This window comes from Ursus arctos, unplaced genomic scaffold, assembly GCF_023065955.2.
Source record: "Ursus arctos isolate Adak ecotype North America unplaced genomic scaffold, UrsArc2.0 scaffold_18, whole genome shotgun sequence".
Lineage (NCBI taxonomy): Eukaryota > Metazoa > Chordata > Mammalia > Carnivora > Ursidae > Ursus > Ursus arctos.
In genome coordinates, this window is record NW_026622852.1 from 30,523,996 (window position 1) to 30,545,475 (window position 21,480).

The 21,480-nt window shown below is 38.4% G+C and overlaps 1 protein-coding gene across 1 annotated transcript in view; it reads right to left on the minus strand.

Moving 5' to 3' along the window:
- ERP44 (endoplasmic reticulum protein 44) overlaps positions 1-21,480 on the minus strand; it is a 91,371-nt gene that overhangs the window by 19,731 nt on the left and 50,160 nt on the right. Inside the window, exons 5-9 of the mRNA XM_026506137.4 lie at positions 10,429-10,613; positions 9,083-9,198; positions 6,618-6,675; positions 4,765-4,881; positions 161-272 (exon numbers count right to left, since the gene is read on the minus strand). Of these exons, the coding sequence (XP_026361922.2) occupies positions 161-272; positions 4,765-4,881; positions 6,618-6,675; positions 9,083-9,198; positions 10,429-10,613 (588 nt within the window). The remainder of the gene's footprint in view (positions 1-160; positions 273-4,764; positions 4,882-6,617; positions 6,676-9,082; positions 9,199-10,428; positions 10,614-21,480) is intronic.

A 21,480-nucleotide genomic window follows, 5' to 3' on the forward strand; every position in this document is an offset into this window, starting at 1 on the left:
AATGCTTCCCACCCCCACGCTGACATGCAAATTCAGGGGTTGAGTAGAGTTAACATTACTTATTAAATTTTTAACCCGAATATGTTTACATGGATATGAATATAATGGGGGAGGAGAGGGACAGAAGAAAGGCTGAAAATAAACATCTTAATCTGTCTACCTTTTTCACTTATTAATTGTCGGGCTACTTCATTCTGGAATATTTCTAAACTTTCCGTATCTTCTTTCATGTGGAAAAGTATGAGAAAAGGCAGTCCTTCTTCTGTCAGTTCCTGTATACAGAAGTATTCAGTAAGAATTATCAGGCCTTGCCACTGTTCTAGGTAGGAACAACTTGAACCCAACCCATGTAACATGCATAACGGCCGCAACATGTCAGGAAAAAAAGGTCCCATGGTGTAAACAAACATTAGCCTCAATGCAAGAAGGAAGCCATGCCCTCTCCCTCAAGTACCCAGAGGACCCACGTGTCCTGCTCTACTGCTGGAACTGATCCGCCTTAAAGTAACCACTGGGCTGGTCGGTCAGCTCCTCTTAGATGAAACCATGACATTGAAAAAACGAGTTAACCAAAGGAGGAACTCTGGGGTTCTTCATCAAGATGTTGACTTTAGGGTGGGGTAAACATGACTAGTATGCTCAGTCTTCGCAAATAACACTGAAATACTGAGTGTACCAGCAGCAAATAAATCTTCCTGACTGGGAAACATATGTTTTTCCTAAAGTTTATCACAAAAACCACTTCACTTACATGAGAACTACCCACAGCTGAAAAGTGTTTGATTCAGGGCAAAAGACAAAAACCCCACAAGACAGCCAGCTTTTAACCAATACACAATGCACTGACATTATTAACAAGCACTTGCCACTACGTATGCGTATGTGTCTATTCAAGGGATAGACACAAAAGCACCTCAAAACTTACTGAATGCCTTAAAAACTTGTATTATTATTACTGGGGAATAATCAAGAGAAATGTGATGAGTAGACAGCAGATTTCCATCATTTATTCTCTCTGACAAATGCTAAGTTCTGACTCGTAAGAAAAAGCCCAGAAAGGGCTTCATAATAAAATTATTATAATAAAATTATTTCCATCAACTATCCTCTTGCGTGTCTCTCTGTAATTTAGGAATTGCAGCAGCAAAAAACACAAACATCCTGTATGCTAAAAAAACCGAAACTGGAACCTATCTTTCAGGACATGAGTTTGCTTATGGTTTCCGTCTCCATGTTGATGCCCGTTACACTCACACATGGAATAAAGTATTAAGCTTCTCGTCACATTTGCCTTTTTCAATTGAGATATAATTCACATACCATAAAATTCATCATTTTATTTTTTTTTAAGATTTTATTTATTTATTTGTCGGAGAGAGAGCGAGCGAGTGAGAGCACAAGCAGAGGGAGCGGCAGGCAGAGGGAGAAGCAGGCTCCCCACTGAGCAGGGAGACTGGCCTGGGGCTCGATCCCAGGATCCTGGGATCATGACCTGAGCCAAAGGCAGACGCTTAACTGAGCCACCCAGGCATCCCAAAATTCATCATTTTAAAATGTACAATTTGGGGGCGCCTGGGTAGCGCAGTCGTTAAGCGTCTGCCTTCGGCTCAGGGCGTGATCCCGGCGTTCCGGGATCGAGTCCCACATCGGGCTCCTCCGCTGGGAGCCGGCTTCTTCCTCTCCCACTCCCCTGCTATGTTCCCCCTCTCGCTGGCTGTCTCTCTGTCAAATAAATAAAATCTTAAAAAAAAAAAAAAGGGTTTTATTATATTCATAAGGTTTTCAAACATCAACACTACCTAATTCCAGAATGTCTACATCACTCCAAGAAGATAATCCACACTCACTCATCAGCAGTTGCTCTCCATCTCTCTTCCCCCACGGACCCAGCACCACACTGATCTTTTAGCAAGCTGACTTACAGTTTCTTCCTCCTCACTTTTTATCCCTTCAGCTCACATTTTTTTTTCTTTCCCCAACACGTTCATTCCTTCTACTCCCACGGTTCTGTCTTTGGACTCCTCTGCTCTAGCCTGGCAACTTCAACTAGTCCAACAGCCTCCATCATCACTAACTGGTTCCTTCTCCATCTCCAAGCCCAGTTCCAGTCCACAATCCAAGTCTGGATTCCCAACTTCCTGTTCGGTATCTCCATTTCAAAGTCCAATCAGTGCCTTCAACACTCATTAATGCACTGGCCCCTCCTCTTACTTCCCTATTTCCATGAGTACTTCTGCTTCTTTTTTGCCCTTTTGTTACAGGACCTAAATGCCTCTTCTAGAAAGTCATCCCTGATTCCTACCCCATTTCCGCCAAAGGTAGAAATGAATTCTCTCCTCTGAATTCCCAGAACATTTTCATAGTGCCCCTCATGTGGCATGGGGCATGTCTTTAATGTTACATCATCTGTACATGGGAACTACTAGACTGAAAACCTCTTGAAAACAGAGAATCTCACTTTACTTCTCTTTTGCTCACAGATTACTGTACATAATAATGTGCAATCAACCTAGGACCGAATAAATGAAGACAGATGCTGCTGAATAAATACTAATTGGGAAATAAGACTCAGCAGTCACCTTCTAGAAAATTTAAGAGCTAGAAGGTTCAAAGTAAAAACAAATACAACATACTGCTTTATTAAACTAAGCCGAAGTATAGATGCACTAACAACTATTAGGCAAGAAGTAATGAACAGATGAATAGTTTGAATACATCCATATCAATTAATTTGCTGTATCAATTTATATACACTAACATAGTAGCTGGTAGTTTATGCTGCCTCCGCTTCCATGTTTACCTGTGTCCACACCAACATAGTCTTTATGAAATAGGTATTAAAAGATTCAGGAGAAGGTTATCCAGACAACCAACTTTAGAGGTTAAAAAACCTTTCCTCATAGTTTAAATGACTTGGGGTAGTGGGTTAAAACATGTAATTAAAAATCTAAAGAATTTTAAATGTACCAACTACTATGGGGGTGGGCACAGGAACACCTATTTATTAAGATTTTCCATGTCTATACTTTTTGACTCTATTCCTTTTTAGAAACTATTCCTGTAAGAACTGCCAAAGTAAAAAACAGTACGGATGTTCTTTAAAAAATTAAAAATAGAATCACAAGATGATCCAGTAATTCCACTATTGGGTGGAAACAAGAAAGAAAACAAGAACACTAATTTGAAAAGACATATGCATCCCTATGTTTACTGCAGCATCACTTACAACACCCAAGATACGGCAGCAGCCCAAGTGTCCACCCACAGGTAAATGGATAAAGAAGAGGTGTGCATGTATATATATATATATATATATGCAGTGGTATATACACATATACACGTACATATACATATGTACACACAATGGAATACTGCTCAGCCACAAAAAGAATGACATCTTGCCATTTGGAACAACCCGGATGGATCTAGAGGGTATAAGGCTGAAATCAGAGAAAAACAAATACTATATGATTTCACTCGTGTGGAATTTAAGAAACAAAACAAATGAGCAAAGGGGAAAAAGAAAGGGAGAGACAAATCAAGAAACAAACTCTTAACTACAGAGAACACACTGATGGTCAGCAGAAGGAAGGGGCTGGAGGGATGGGGGAAATAGGTGATGGGGATTAAGGAGCGTACTTGTGATGAGCACGGGGTGATGTACGAAGTGTTGAATTACTATATTGTACACCTGAAACTAATAACACTATGTTAATTATACCATAATTTAAAAAATCAATTAATTAATTGAAAAATAAAGAATGTGCATTTTGGAAAAAAAAAAAAAAAGAGAGAGAGAGAGAGAGAGAAAGAAAGAACTACCAAAGCAGGTGAATAATTGTGACAAGTTACTAAATCTTTCTCAGCCTCTGAGGACTAAATAAACTAATGCAATTAACAAATGTATTCAGCTAAACATACCCAAAGCCTAGAGAATGGAGAAAAGTAGCAGGGATGTTCACTCGACAAACCAGGAAAGAGCGCAAGCAAGCAAGCTTTACTGGAACGTCCCCGCATGGGTCTAGGTGTTGTACGAGGCTGCTTCTGGGCCACGACTGTAGAGCCTAAAATACTTACCACCCGACCCTTTAGAGTTGCCGGCTCGTGACTAGGAGGTGGTTATATGGTAGGTGAACATCTGAACTACATATTTAGAATCTGCACCGTACACTTACAGCTCCTTACCGTGTAACGCACGGCCCTCTTACGCACCTCACAGACACAGCCTCTGTACTTGTTCCTCCAATATTAGACGTTTGTGTTTTGTTTTCATGGGAGTTGTAAGAGTTTGGATGGACTTTATTTCAGGAGCATGGGATCACTGAGGTCAGTTATAAAATAACATCTGATAACTGCTTTCATTTTTATGCTAAAAGAACACAATTTCTTTCTTTTAGGATAGACAGGAATCAGAAAAACCTTTTTATGGCAAAAGATTATTCACTGTATATAATTCATTGTAACTAAAATCTATACAGCACTGCTTCTCAGGGCACCCCCTTAACTAAGGGGAGTACCAGAATCACCTAAGAGGCATGGTCCAATTCATTTTCAAGGCTACTGCTAGAAATGCCACAGAGAGGGGTTCTGGGAGAGCAACGGCTACAAACCAGTGGCCTCTCTTACAGAAATGGCTATGACATAGTTCTGTCCACTGTACGACTGTTACAACCGGCAAATGTATAGTAAAATAGTAAGATGAGTAGAGGAAGCTTGTTCTTTCAGAAATCTGAATTAAAGATAACACACATCAGGAAGTCATACCTCTCCATTTTCAAATGTTATTTCTCGAACAAGAGGAACGCATTTATCCTGAATCCAATTGTAAGTCCCATCGAAATTTGTCATAGATCCCAAGTATACCATATCTGGAGCAGAATGCTGTTACAAAAGCAGGGGAAAAAATTAGACAAATCTAACCTGTGCTAGCAAAAATGCATTCTCAAAACATCTATAAGCCCACAAAATCTACAGAGTATACAAAAAAACAAACAACCCCCCCTCAAAAAAACCATCGAATTTCCAAGAAAGAGAGCTGTAAAATTCTGTATTTAGCAGAGACCTAATTATCCAACCCATGATGTCTAAGCCTTCTGCTTTTCCTTAGATCTGAGTCAATTAATTGTTTATCAGTATCTTCACCAATGGCAGGCACTATGAAAAAGAATTATCTGAATTAATTAATTTAGCTATCCCTCAGAGTTGAAAATGTTAGAAGAAAATTTGGAAACTTCCAGGGAAAAAGCCTTGAGAAATATAAGATACTATATAAATCTAAGGCATTGCTATCTCTAATATTACTTACCTACAGTACCTCTTTCCACAATTCACTCAAAATCAGTATTTATGAAGTGCTTAAAATGACGACAAAAATAATAGCTACCGTTAACTGAGTGAACTTACTGTGTCCAAGCACTGTTTGTTGTAAGCGCTTTGTCTGTGTTCACTCACTGATCCCTGCAACATCCCCATAAGGCAAGGACTCTTACAATCACAACTCTTTTTATTAATGAACAAACTGAAAGAGAAGCTAAGAGACTTTCCCGGAGTTACACACCTAGGAAGGCAGCAGATATGACACTAAAGTGGAGTCTCATTCCAGAGCCCGTGCACTTAACCACCAACTGTACTGGATTCTGATAATCTAGAGACAGCCACACTCTGTAACCGACTATCAATGAAACGCACTTGCAGAAAATACAGGCAAATACCTATCTGAATTCAGAACAGGAAATGAGCTTTCTAAGCAAAAAATTCATTCATAGGACTATATAAAAATCAAAAACTTTAGTGTATCAAGACACTGCAAACATTAAAATGAAAACTACGAATCGAAAAAATATCAAGAGTTTTCCATTTGTGTGTGTATGAAAATCTGCAATGACAGACCGGCGGGCCAACTGAGATGACAAACACCGTGCTTTCTGCCTCTCGCTTGTGGCTACTATCATCAGACCTAAGCAGCCTCTTCTAAGTTCAGATACACTTTACTTCTCAGCCAAGGGTTAAAAGTTGCTCCCTGTTGTCTGGCAAGTATCAGGTTAATTTATACCCCAGAGGACTCAGGAGCTTGGCTGGTCTGTCCCAGGTAGAAATGATCATCGCAGACCACTGAAGCATTTTTTGCAATTTGGGTCTCATAATGAATGCAAAACAGAGAGATGGTTAAGGCCTGGGGATCAGGAGATCTCTAGTCCCAGCTCGGCCACTAAATCCCTATGTAACTTTAGGCCTAGATGTCCCCATCTTTACTTTGAAAGGCTTGAATTAGTACAAGGTTCCTTTCTGTACTAAAATTTGATGATTCTGTGAATTAGCATGTATAAAACTATGGATTATACTATACGTATATTTAAATTATATTTAAAATTATACACACTAAGAAACAGCAACTTGGGGCGCCTGGGTGGCACAGTGGTTAAGCGTCTGCCTTCGGCTCAGGGCGTGATCCCGGTGTTATGGGATCGAGCCCCACATCAGGCTCTTCCGCTATGAGCCTGCTTCTTCCTCTCCCACTCCCCCTGCTTGTGTTCCCTCTCTCGCTGGCTGTCTCTATCTCTGTCAAATAAATAAATAAAATCTTTAAAAAAAAAAAAAAGAAAGAAACAGCAACTTACCCCCGGTGGTTTGTAGATTATGTTGTCGCCACTATATCTTTCTGGTTTTGAAACAGCTCTAATAGGAAGAGAGAAATAGTAATAATACTTTTTAAGAATAATAATAATAGCAGTGACATACTTGAATGAAGCAGAATTGGCTGGTTGTTTTGCAATGTATTACAATGACTTGAAACATATACCTGTCCACCATCTTTCCTACTCGTAAGACTATGCAATACCAACAAAGGCATGTATTTAAAGGAAAACTTTAATATGAGGCAGATTTTTTTAAAGGAAAATTTTAGTTAGCTGTTTTTGTGACTCAATATTTTATAAGTTTGGATTGGCAGTTTTAGCACCAAAAGCTATTTTTGACACCAGACTGTTTCCAGTAACCGGGGATCAAGGTCACTGATGTGGTCACATAGATCAATCACAAAAACACATAATTCGCTTCCAAGTCAGACTCAATTATGAATTGGATGAACTGAAATAATCTCCGTCACTGGAATATAATTCTACAATAACCAATTTTTTTGTTTCCTATGCCCCAGTACAGTATCGACACATAACAGATGTCTGATAAATGTTTGGTGAGTGAATTCTACAACAAATTCTAAGTCGAATGGGTAACCTTTTTTTCTCTCTAAATTATATTTGGATTACTTGAATACTGATTTCTCGCCAGTTTCTGACTAGAGCAGTACAGGAGGGAGGCACAAAGGATGTTAACGAAGACTGATGCCAATGGAATGAAAAGGAAGAACATGCTCGCTCGCTCCATCCATCCATTCATTCATTCATTCACTAACTATTCACTAGGTGCTTCCTTTGTACCAGGTATGGTCTTGGCACTGGGTACACAGCAGTGAACAAAAGTGACAGCGCCTGTGTTCTCACGAAGCTTACGTTTTGGTGGAAAGAGACAAGCAAATAGATATATTTATTTTGGGTGATCAAACACCAATAAAAAAGGTGCTCTGAAGAAAACTAAGTGGTGAAAGAATGACAAGTTGGATCAGGGCAGTGTTATTTTATACAAAGTTATCAAGAAAGCTCTTCCTGAGGAGACGAGATCTCGGAGAAGCACTTCAGAAAGCAAGCACAGTAAGGGCGAGGGCCCCGCTGCAGAAGCGCCTGCCGCGTCTGAGGAAGCAAGCAAGTGGCCCGTGTGGCCGGAGAGCAGCCACGCACAAAGTACGGGGGGTGGAGGCGGGGAGAAGTTCCTCTGTTATTTACTCCTCCACCGATCTCCCAATATCGCTGATAATGTTTACAATAAAACACACACAAAATCTACAGAAGCATTACGACAAGGACAAAGGTCACAAAACGGAAAGGACAGACTATGCCAGAAACCCGGACTCTACTCAAGACAGGCACTAAAATGGAGTCTAATAGTTACAGGCCAAAGCAAAGAGAAATCATACTGCATAAAGTCCAAGGATGGTGGCGATAACCCCCAATGAAGAGAAAGGGAAGGAACTACAGAATGATTCCATTTTGAGAGAGAAAGGAAAGAACAGGCGGGCAAGTCAGAGAGGTCAGAAAAATACGGAGCAAGCCAGGGGGACTCGAGGCAGCCTAAGTGTCGACACAGCAGAAAAAGGCCAGGGTAGTTGACTGTCCCAGGCTTCTGAGAAACTAAAGAAGATTAAAGACTGAAAAAAGGCCACTGGACTTGGCAATTAAGAAGCATTTCGTGACTGTACAGAGAGAAGTCTCACGAAAGTAATGAAGGCAAAAGTCAGCTTCCAAAAGGGTAGGGATTTTTCACTGGTTGGAGTTTTAAGAAATTCAAGGTGGCCAAACATAAAATAATCTTTGAAGAAATTTAGAAATGAAAAGAAAGAGACGAGATTATAGCTCAGGAGACAGAACAGAAAGGTCAAGAAAGAGAGAATCATGTTTTTGGCAAAAGAAAGTAGGTCACGAAAAGGGTCAGGGTGAAAACACGGGAAAGCGAGGACAACTGCTGGATGGGTGCCACAGAGGATCCGGGAGGGATGGTTATAAAGACACAAGGGAAGAGGCTAACCTGGGGAAGGAGTGCTGTTGCTCTGCGGCAGGAAAGACAGAAGAAAAGGTGGTGGAGAGCCGGAGATTAATCAACACAACAAAGCCATGCCTCTTCATGAGAAAGGTTAGCAGCTGTTTCGGTTTGGAAACCCCACACGTTAGCACTTTGTGTGAACACAGAATAATGTTAGCAAATGAGCTGGAGAAAAGCATGAGAGGCAGTTGTTAACTTGTCCATTCTTTTCTACTCACCCATATTTTGAAATATAGTACTAAGAAAAATAAACAGACTTTTAAACTCTTAAAAAGAGGTCAGAGATAGGTATAAGGAAGACTGGCTGGTGACTTTAAGGGAACTGAGATCATGTCTGGAGAGGTCATCTTCAGAAAATAACCACACACAACAAGAATGTCACATGGCAGCCAAGTCGACCCACTAGCACGCTCTCAATTAAGATACTTACCCAAATGCAGAAAGGAAGGCACAATCATCGTGCAAAATATTTGCTACTCTTTCAAAAACTCTATAGTTTTCTGAATCCTTTTGCTCAAAATATCCAATGATATTTCTTTTGCTGCGCTGTAAAATAAAGTAGGTAATTACTTTACAAACATACAGATATGCTATAAATATGTTATTTCATTCACCCAGCTGTTGTTCAATTATCTGCTAATGGAGTAGCAGTACAAATGCACATTTGGATTTTAACACCTAGTCCAAAATTATTAAAGATTACATTAGGTTGAGAAAAAAATCTTACCTCCCCTCTAATGTACACATTTCCTTCTACCATTTTATTTTAACTGACTGATGAAAATCTATCACTAAATAAGGTGACTATTCCTGAAATAATACATCCATTCATAACGTGTGACTGTTGGTAGAGACTCCTCCATGGGTCTCTCCTGCTCCTACACAGTTAGGCGCAGCCAAATGCAAGACCCTGACCACTCTTCACCCAGGCTGCTCCTCAGGGTTGTGCTTGCAGCAAGCAGCCCTGAAGTGTGAGGTAATCTCCCTCCGGGACAGACAGCAGGCTTACTGCCGGCTCTGAAACCAGAGTTCTCCGAGGCCACAGTTCTCCGCCACAAAACCCACGGCGTGTGCAGGCATCCATCTGGACCCTCTGTGTCACCTCCACAGGACTCGGGAGGGGGGTGAGGAAACGAACGCAAACATGCTCCCATTGTTTGCTGGGATGTAAGCAATAATGTCCTTTATCTCTGACCTGGGAGCCTGGTGTCTTCTGATAGCATCCATGAAAGGCTAACTAACTTCTTAGCCTGGAAGCAGGGCAAAAGTCAAATCTCAAACCTGACAGTGACAACCTGAAAGCTCCAACTCCATACTTTTTTTTTCTTTTAAACACTACTTAGTGTACAACGGGAAGGGTTTTTATTAACGGAGGAATGTTTTAGAGGGACACTAAAAGTTATACAAAGAGCTGATAACAGCAGTCATTAAAGCAGATAGCCTGAGTGTCTCCACTAAGGAAAATATGGAAACTCTGGTTGTGTAGGCCTGACATTAACTTCTATGTCTTCAAAATTCAGGCTACTCTTTGCCCTCGATTAATCTAAATTAGTGCAGCTCTACTGTGTGCTACATATTTTATCTAAAGACTCAGAAAAACATGAGCATTTCCCTTGAGAATTAAGTCAAGAAAAATTCAACTCGCTAAGTCTGTAGATGTCAGATCCACTGCAATGAACTGTAAGAAAATGTCCAGATTCCTTGATTGCATAAGACTCTGTTTACATTAATTAAACAGGCAATGTTCATTTAATCCAGTAAAAGTTAACAACTTACATCAAGAGTGGTGATTTCTGCTAAGTCATGAAGTTCTTGAACGGGGTCGCTTTTTTGTTGCCTGATGTAATCTGCAAGAGCTTTCACTGACCGCTGGCCCCTGTATTCTCTCTTCATCATCATCCCATTACGAAATAATTTGAGGGTTGGGTATTTGCTTATCCTATATCTCTGGGCTATATCAGCTAAAAGAACAAAAAACAAAATTAACTTCACCCTCGTACATGGGTCTGGGTGAGCCCATTAGCCCAACAGTAAAAAATCTTACAATTATTTAATAAGAATATTTTGATTCATATAATTCTTTTTCAATCTTAGAGAAAAAATTAATCGTGACAAGTTTATATTGATTAAAAGGCCAGGCTCTGGACATATATTGCCTGGTTTAAATCCCAAATTTGTTATACTGGCTGTATGAACTCTTATCAACTCTCTCTGCCTTAGTTTCTCATCTGTTACAGTAAGGATAATTTCTACCACACAGGGTTGTTTTAACAACTAAATGAGATAACACAAATGCATGACCCAGGAAGGTTAGTGTTAGTAAATATTATTATAGATAGCCAGAAAATTATCAGAATGTGCAAAATTCCCATTTTGAAAAGTTATTCAACTCACTTTGTACTTGTGAGAATCTCTTACAGCATTTAATAAAGGAAAATTAAGTTTAAATTAAAACTATGCTCAAAGGCTAAAAATATTAGATTCTTTGGTTAGTAGAAGAATAATTCATAATTCCAAATACAGAAATTTTGTGTAAGCTAATAGAATCAAACCAAAAAGTCAGCAGTATACACTAAAAAAAAAAAAAGTCCCTTATTATGACCTATTGGTATATTCTCAGGCAGTGGAGATTTTAAAAAGAAAAACCACACACACACACACACACACACACACACACACATAAATCCTTGAAATTAGTATGTATAGTCTCAAAATAAGAATCTAAATCAAAATGTATACTGATCTCATTTGTAGAAATCACAATTACTAAGACATAGACTCAATCAGAATAGAAAAGCCTTTAAATATTTCTGCTGCTATTTCTAAGAGGTGGCAAATACAAGAAATCAATATCTTCCAGGCACTGGAAAAGCTCAAATGCCATATTACGAACATGGATGAAAATGATAAAAGATACACTGATTTTTTTAAATGAAGGGGACCAGAGAGGGGACTGAAGTGGCCTAAGACAGGTGACACTTCTGTTTTCTTGACTGAGTTGTAAAATGAGGGCAGAATTCTAAAATGGTGGCACAAGAAACCATGAAAATTCTCCTACCCCGCCTCCCATTTCTCGTAGCTACAAAACCAAACCAAACCAACAGAACAGCAATAAGGCTCTGGAGACCATCTTAATTTTCTTTCTTTTTTTTCCCCTCCCACCTTAATTTTCTAAGAGATTCTATGGTAGAAACAAGTGTACTAGAAAATATACACATGTGTGCTGACAGTTTCATGAGTGTATACATATGTCAAAATTATCAATTTGTACATTTTAAATACGTGGTTTATTGTATGTCAATTATATCTCAATAAAGCGATTTTAAAAATCGCTTAAGTGAATACTGACTATACAAAACAATGACAGCTACGCATTGTGGGCTCTGACACAAACTAAAATACATGACGACACCAACAGCATATAAGCTGGGGTAGGAGAGGTGACGAGGAGGTTAATGATTCTAAGTATTTTAAGGTCTCTGCACTGCTCAGGAAGAGGGAAAAGTACTTAGAATATTTGGTAAGTCAAGGTATATTCGTGTTTTCTCTGGGATAAACAATCAGAGCTAAACCGATGTATTAGGGGTTAAGTACGGAACACGGGTTCTCAGAAGGAGGTTTAGAGAAAAGGCTATGTAATTAAGAGCATGTAACACTTTGGTAAACTCCATGGAAAATCTATAAAGGAGGAAATAGTGCTTGACTACTAAAATCCTTTGAACGGAAGGCAAATCTAAGCAAAAGAAGAGACCCACTGGTTGTATATGAGGCCAAGGAGAATACTTTATTCACCAAATCACAGAAATCTGAAATATAAGGTATCTCACAATATACACATATTTAATATAGACACTAATCTATTTAGAAGTTGGTACTTCTTGAAGCAGAAGACTAGTGGATATATCACTACCTGATATATCAGCCTGATAGGTTATGATGAGAAAACCTGTCTTTGAGGTGTTGAAAGAATGGAAGGTTCTACCACCTGAGCAAGGGATTAATGAGATTACATTGGTGCTACAAACCGAGGGGTGGGAGTGCTTCCGTCAGCAAGCAGAAGTCTTTTAAGATAAACAGAAGCGCTTGCTGTAAGGCAAAGGCCACGAAGGCTTAGGCTTACCCTCCATCTAAGAAAACCAGCCCAGAGAAATAATAAAAAGTAAGGAACTTTAACTTCCCAATGAAAAACCCCTTCAGTCCCCAGCACACCATACAATGGAACCTGGCATATTATAAAGTGAATGGTTGCAGTGACATAGAAATGAAAACGGTTTTAATAAAAATGCTGTTACAATGAGGTTAAGTAATTCTGGCCAGTGCCACAGTGCTGTGGTCTGGAATATGGAAAATGTCTTTTTAAAAGTTACTATTTCCCCCAAGTATCATCAATAGAAGACTGCTTAAATATAGGACGGTACACCCATGAAAAAGACCTCTTTATGCTGCTAAGGAGCCATGTCCAAGGTGCACTGTTAAACAAAAAAGCCAGGTATAGAAAGATGTGTATAGGTATGTTATTTTGTGTAAGAAATATGGAGAAGAAACTTGGGAAAGAAATATAAACACACACACATATACACATGTATAGACACATAAATAATGTGTGTGTATGTGTGTGGCTATTAGCAAGTATATGTGTATATATGTACGTTTACATAATCTTTGTCCTCATCCCCTCCTCCCTCCAAAAATACACCACCAATGGGAGAGAAAGCAAGAAAAGGTCAAAGATGGAATTTAGATTTCCCTGACCATACCGTGGTTTTTTACTTTTAACTCTGGAACTATGGAAAATTTTTTAATAGTAAAATAAGTTTTAAGGAAATTTTAATACTGACATTGTTATTTTGAAATAAACACACATATTATAGATAAAGCACATGAGTAACGGCTTAATGGCTAATGCCATTAAGAGTCAAGATTTTCAGCTTAAGAGAAAAAAGGATAAAGCAGAAAATTGAGAAAATTAAGTAAAAGCCCTGTAATGTTTAATCTGAATTGGAACTACCAGCAAAAACTCCATGATGAGAACTGGCCAATCCTACCAAATATTTAAGGAAGAAATAATTCCATTTCCACACAAAGTTTTCCCGAAAATTGAAGAGAAGTGTTCACTTTCCAACTCATTCTATGAGGCCAGCATTACCCTGATTTCAAAACCAGACAAAGACCTTATAAGAAAATTACCAATATCCCTGACAAACAAAACCAGAGGGCTTAAGCCAGTGGACTTCAACACTTATGTAAACTTACAGGACTCCAGACAGTGTGTTACTGGCATACAGACAAACAGATCAGAGTCCAGAAATAGACCTACATATACATACAGAAGTGATCTTTGACAAAGGTGCAAAAGTAAAATCTACATATCCTTATAAAATACACATCTAAACATAGGGATGCTCAAAGCTTGAAAGAAAAAGGCTGGGGAAAAATATACTGTGTAAAAACGAATCAAAAGAAATCTTGTACAGCTGAATTAATAGTAAAAAAGTATACATTAAGGCAAAAAGCAGTACTAGAGACCAAGAGGGACCCTTCATAATAAAAAGTTCAATTTTCCAGGCAGATACAACAATTCTGAATTTGCATATATCAAATAACAGTCTAGAAATACATAAAGTAAAAACTTACAGTACTATAAAGACAAATCTATAATCATGGCAGGAAATTATTAACACACTTCTTTCAGTAACTGATATAACAAATATAACCAATAAAGGAAGGAGAATTTGAACAACACATCTAAGAAACGTGACTAAGCTGACACATGCAGAACACAACACTCCAAAGCTGCGGAACGCACGTTCTTGGCAGGTGTATGTACCATATAAAAAACAAACACGATGAGTCACAAAAAAATTCTCAACAACTTTCAAATGATTCAACTCGTAAGAGAATTAAAAACTATACAGATATGGGTCAGAGATGAAATGACAAAGAGAAACAGGAAAATAATGTGAACCGAATGATAATGAAAATACCTACGAGAACTTGCAGCATACAGCCTAAATTCTACATACGCAGAATGAATTTATGACATTAACATAAGATATATCAGAGGGGAAAGGCTGAAAAACAAAGAGCTAAGCATTCACCTTAAAAAATTATAAAAAGAATAAAAAACAACAGATAAAGAAGTGAATGAGAAAGGCAAAAACAAAAATTAATGAAGTGGAAAGCGAATATACAATAGAGAAGATCAAAAAGCCAAAATCTGGTTCTTTGCAAAAGACTAATAAAATTGCTAAAGCACAAGAAAGACTGATCAAGGAAAAAAATGAGAGAGAAAATAATTTAAGGAATGTAGCAGAAATATTTAACTTGGACAATAAGATATCATCAATAACAATGACAATAAGTTTGGAGATTTAGATAAACTTTTTTTTAAAGATTTATTTATTTGCGAGAGAAGAGAGAGAGAGCGAGAGAGAGAGAGAGAATGCGGGGGGCAGAGGGAGAGGAAGAGAGAATCTCAAGCAGACTCCCCGCTGAATGCAGAGCCCAACATGGGGCTCCATGTCACAACTCTGAGATCACACCTGAGCTGAAACCAAGAGTCGGACACTTAACCAACTGTGCCACCCAAGTGCCCCTAAAGTTTTTAAATTCCCATTATTTCTCCAAAGGCATCCAGATGGCCAACAGACACATGAAAAGATGCTCAACATCCCTCTCCATCAGGGAAATGCAAATCAAAACCAAAACAAGATATCACTCACACCCGTGAGAATGGCTAAAATCAACAACACAAGAAACAAGTGTTGACAAAGATCTGGAGAAAGGGTAACCCTCGGGCACTGTTGGTGGGAAAGCAAACTGGTGCAGCCACTGTGGAAGACAATATGGAGGTTCCTCAAAAATTTTAAAATAGAACCACTCTACAATCCCGTAATCATACTACTGGGTATTTACCCAAAGAATACAAAAACACAAACTCAAAAGAATATATGCACCCCTCTGTTTATTGCAGCATTATTTACAACAGCCAAATTATGGAAGCCAACCAAGTGTTCATCAATAGATGAATGGATAGGGACATGGCGTATATATACAATGGACTATTATTCAGTCACTGAAAAAGAATGAAATCTTGCCATTTGCGACAACATGGATGGAGCTGGAGTGTATTATGCTAAGCAAAATAAGTCAGTCAGAGAAAGACAAATACCATAGGATTTCACTCATGTGTGGAATTTAAGAAACAATTAAGCAAAGGGAAAAAAGAGAGAGACAAACCAAGAAACAGACTCTTAACTACAGAGAACAAACTGATGGTTACCAGAGGGGAGGAGGATGGGGGGATGAGTGAAATAGGTGATGGGAATTAAGAGGACACTTATCATCATGAGCCCTGAGTAATGTATAGAATTGTTGAATCTCTATACTGTATGCCTGAAATGAATATGACATAGAGTGTCATATTAACTATACTGGAATTAAAATAAAAAGTTTAATTTAAAAAATTCCCATTAAGGCACAACTTACCAAACTGACAGTAGAATAAATAGAAAACATAAACAGTCCTAAAATTATTAAGTAAACTGAATCCATAATCCATAGCTGTCCCACAAAGAAAACTCCATTTCTAGAAAGCTTCACCATCAAGTTCTTCCAAACATTTAAGCAACCAATAATGCTGTTTACACAAACATTCTAGGGAATACAAAAAGAGCAAACATTTCCCAACTAATTTTATGAGGTCAGCATAATCTTTCTGCCAAATCTGACATGGAAATGATGAGAAAAGAAAAGTATATGTTAGTCTTACTCAAGAACACAGATGCAAAACTTGAAAATATTAAATTAAATTTGGCACTGTGTACAAAGGATAATACATCACACAAGCTAGATTTAGTCTGGCACTTCGGTTTAATGTTTGAAAAATCAATTGATGTAATTCATGACCTTAAGAGAATAAAAGAGAAAAATTCCACTATAGTAGCCCCCCCCACTTATCCACAGAGGATATGTTCTAAGACCCCCAATGGATGCCTGAAACAGTGAATAGTACTGAAACCTCTATAGACTATGCTTTTTCCTTTACATACATATCTATGATAAAGTTTAATTTGTTAATTAGGCAGAGTAAGAGATTAACAACAATAATAAAATAGAACAACTATAATATACTGTAATAAAAGTTATGTGAATGTGGTCTCTCCCTCTCTCAAAACACCTTCTTGTACTGTACTCACGCTTCTAGTGGCGATGTGAGATGATAGCATGCCTACGTGAAGAGATGAGGTGAGGGGAATGACATAACATGAGGCTACTACTGACCTTCTGACAATTCACCTGCTGGGGAACTGTCATTGGCTGTGGGTAACTGAAACCACGGAAAGCTGAGCTGCGGATAAGGGGGACTGCCATACCTCTCAAAAGCAGCAGAAAACATTTGATAAAATTAAAAATCCATTCACACTTCAAATTTTTTGGCAAACTAGAAATAGAAGGGAACTTCCTTTATTGGATAAAGGATATCCAAATAAGCAAATACCAAACAACTTGATAGTAAAATACTGAAAGCTATCCTGCTGAGATCAGGAAAGAAACACAGACGCCTGCTATGGCTTCTGTATAACACTGTACTGGAATTCCCAGTCAGTGGAATGAGAAAGAGCATATATACCAAAAAAGAAGTAAAAATGTTATTATTTGCAGGTGATCTTACTGGGTTCACAGAAAACCCAAAAGGGAATCTACTAAAGAATTTCCATTTCCAAGCAGGATGCAGTAGGTAGCAGAAATCTACGGGTCCTACTATGACAACCAGGAAAAAAGAGATTTTTTTAAAAATCACATTTTAAAAGATATTGGACACCACGAAACCAATGAAGAATAAGTGAACTGAAATCTTAGAAAGGAACGGACCATTCCTAAGTGAGCAAAAATCGCCCACTGGCTATTTTCTTTCCTATACGTTTCCTACGTAATTCCTCTTAGAAAATAAACCTGCAATTTGTGCAGATTTAGGGCTGAGGACCATGCCTTGGTAGACAGAAAGGGAACTCAGTAAAACTTTTCATAGTCACCTGGTCTGGGAGAGGGGATTGGAAGGACGCTGAGACACACAGGAAGCTCTCCCCAGAGGACATTACTAAATGCATGGGTGGCATAGGAAGCTGAAGGCTGGGCCAGAAAAACAGAGTAACATCCCCCACAGCCTTGCAGTGCTTAGGAAACAATGTGTATTTGTGGAAAAGGCCTGCATCGGCACCAAACACGTAACCAAGATGTTTGCCAGATTTTGAAGCTGTATAGGCAAAGAAGCACATAGATGTTGAAGAACACCATGAGTTTTTAAGACAAACTGGAAGGAAGATACCTGTGCCATATATTAGAGACAAATTAATAATATTCGGAATACATAAAAAACATTAACAAAGGACCACCAGAAAGATAAATGGGCTAAAAGTATCAGTTGATTTATAAAAGAAACACAGATGGCCAAGTAAACATGTAAAAAACATGCTCCTCTGTAATCAAGAGGTTACAAATTAAAACTACCAGATAACATTCTGCCCATCTATTGGCAAAATAATAATTAAAAGTTCTTAAATTCATTAATATCAAGCCCTACAAAGGGAAAATATTCCTACTAAGTCCAATTCAGGTACACATTCGATGTTAATAAGGCTAAACTAGCCTAGCTGGTGCCTAATTTTCCAGCAGAAAAGCCACTCAATTTTTCTAATCCCCAAAGGATTTGGCAGAAAGTTTATGACGCAGACCCATTTAGAAAGGAACTAGTCTAACTAGAAATATCCATTTTCTACTTGTGGCCTAAGGATCAGTACAAACATGGACAGTAAGAGACACTGCTGGAGTAATTAACTTTCTTAGATTAGTGGGCATAATGGGAAAACAGTGTGCTGACAGCAAACATGCATAAACCAGAAGTAAAATAAATAAGGCTACAGGTGGACTCCAGAGAGTCTTAAATTCTACGTTAATGGAGTTTGAATTTTACCTGATATGTGATAAGCAGCCACTGAAGCAGTAGAACGGGGCTTTAAAAATATTCACCTGGCGGTAAATCAGGGAGAATCAGGGAGACTAGTAAGGAAGCTACTGCAACAGTCCTGGCAGAAATAACAAGAGTCTGTTTACAAACTTTAACATTACAACCCTTAGGTTGCCTTAAAATTCTAGTTATGGATAGAAACAGATTAAATAATACATGAAGACTATTAGAGGAATAGATACTTGCCTGCTTAATTCTCAAACATCGTGGCAGCAGGTGTGCTGCATAATGAGGTGGCTTTTAATTATTAAGAAGCAAAAACCTTAAAATTACATTGATCAATAATCTCAGACAAAAGGTGACTTTTTACAGGCTTTGGTCAAAAACTGATTTTAAGATAATTACAATGTGACATTTTGACAATATAACAAAGAGTGATTTAAGGGGTATAATAAATGTTTTTTTTAATTAACTGGATGGATCAAATGTTAAAATGCATGTCAAAGGAATTATAAATTTCAGAAGGTTAACAGCTCACTGATTAGAAAATTAGCATGTACTTTTGCTTCAATGGTCACTTACTTTCCTTTGATGGGTTCTGCCTGCCCGCCCACCCACCCTCCTCACTCATGCCCAGCAGGGTTCCACATGGGGAAACTGCCTCCCGCTCCTGTCTCAGCAATGCATCATCCCACTGTGATTACCTACGGCAGATGATTTCAACAGGAAGGTCTTACAGTTCTTCTGGTTCAGGGATGAGGGCCACTGCTGCCTCTGTACCTTTTTTCATTCCCAAACCATGCCTTCCTCACAATGAGGGTAAAACAACAACAAAACACCACAACAAAATAAAACCCTAAACAGAAAAATCATAAACAAAGCCTCAAAGCTTACTCAGGACTCAGGCTAAACCTGGGCGTCCAAGTTCTGTTTTGTGCACATGAATTCTTTGTCTTCTTTTTTTTTATACTTTTTTAATTGAAATATATTTGACATATATAACACTGTGTAGTTTAAGGTATACAACATGTTGCTCTGATACATTTACTTATATATTGTGTGGCATGAGCTAGCACCTTATCACTTCATGTATTATCACTTTTTATGGTGAGAATAATTAAGATCTAGTCTCTTAGCAAGTCTGTTTTTAATGCAATGGTGTTGTCTATAATTATTTTCTTATTCTTAATGCCTCATTTACATATAGCTCTTATAAAAGCTTCTCAATTTCCACTATGGAAGTTTCAAGCTGTACCGGAAGGCACGCAGGTAAGACTAACTGTGGTATCTGGGAGCAAGTGCTGCGTAGTTCAAGGACAATCACAAAGTACTTTCCAAAAATGCTGGCAGGAGTGTGAAAGTCTGCACTTCCCAGCAAATAACGTATGAAATGTCTCCAGCTGCATGCCATGCACCCTAGAGCCACTGGAGGTCAGCAGAGATCCTGGTCCCACCAGGGGCAGATTGATGGGACTTTCCACATCTAAGGCAGCATGACCACCAGGGAGAGTGAATTCGACTTCAAACTCGCCACACAAGGAGGACACAGAAGGTGAGGTAAAGGGAGACCAAGATCGACAGCTGAAGTGAAGGCAAGTTTAAATGTGTGTATGTGTAGGAATTTTGGAAAACAAAGACAATTATGAAGAAGAAAACAAGAACCATTTGTAATCCAACCAACACTGGGGAAAACCAGTGGTAACATTTTTTTCCAAAGATTTATTTATTTGAAAGAGTGCAAGGGGCAGAGGGAGCAAGAATCCTCAAGCAGACTCCCCACTGAGCACAGAGCCCAACGCGGGGCTCAATCTGAGATCATGACCTGAGCCAAAATCAAGAGTCAGCTCTCAACTGACTAAACCACCCAGGAACCCCAAAATTTTGATTATATCTTGCTGACTTTGAATAAAAGTTGCTTAACAAGCAGTGATATGTTTCCATGGAGAAAAAAATAAACTCTGAGGTTAGTCAAATAGTTAAGCGCCAGCATCAATATTTGCAGAATGGGTATGAGCAGCTTGGAAGAAAATCCTAGAAAGAGCAGAAGAGCGCTCTTTAACCAAGAGCATTACCAACACTCTTAATGGCACAGAAGTCAATATTATGTAGAAAAACACAAAAATCAATGACTCAGAATTGGAAAGTGATTACTACAGTCAGATTCTGAATGTGAAATTGTTTCAGGATTACTTAACAAATTTATTTCCCTTTTTAGGTACACACACTAATGATATGACAAAAACATCTCTAAGTCTAAAACAGTTCTCATGATAAAAATTCTAAGTGAAAGCATTGTGTTGTAGTTCAATTTTTCTTAGTTTTTTTCAGTTACAGATAAAAGTGTGCCTTATAACCAATGACAAATTAGATTTGATGAAATATTGCAGAAAATACTTATTGTATTGTTGGGAGATGAGATAACCCATTTGAAGTACTTAATGGAGTACCTACAAAACTAACAGTTCATAAATGCTGGTTACTACTCATAACATCTATCCATTCATCTGTTCAACAGCTATAATGGTGCACCTCCTTCGAGCTAGACACCCTTCCAGTGCTGGGGACACAAGGGTAAAAAGACAAGGTCCCTGCAATTACAGAGTTAACATTTTATCATTATTATTATCATCATTACTATTACGATTACTGCTGAGATTAATTGCTTCCACAGGCTAGAATCTTAAATGAAATTCATAAAACTTTTAATACATATTACATGTACCAAAAAGATGTACCAGTGTGGATTCCCTAAGTACAGTGTAAGAGAAACCCTCTATAATAAGTCAGCAATAAATATATCTTCACCAGACATGTGGAGATTCCTTGTAGGAACCCACACCCCTCCCGGACAGGAGAAGCGA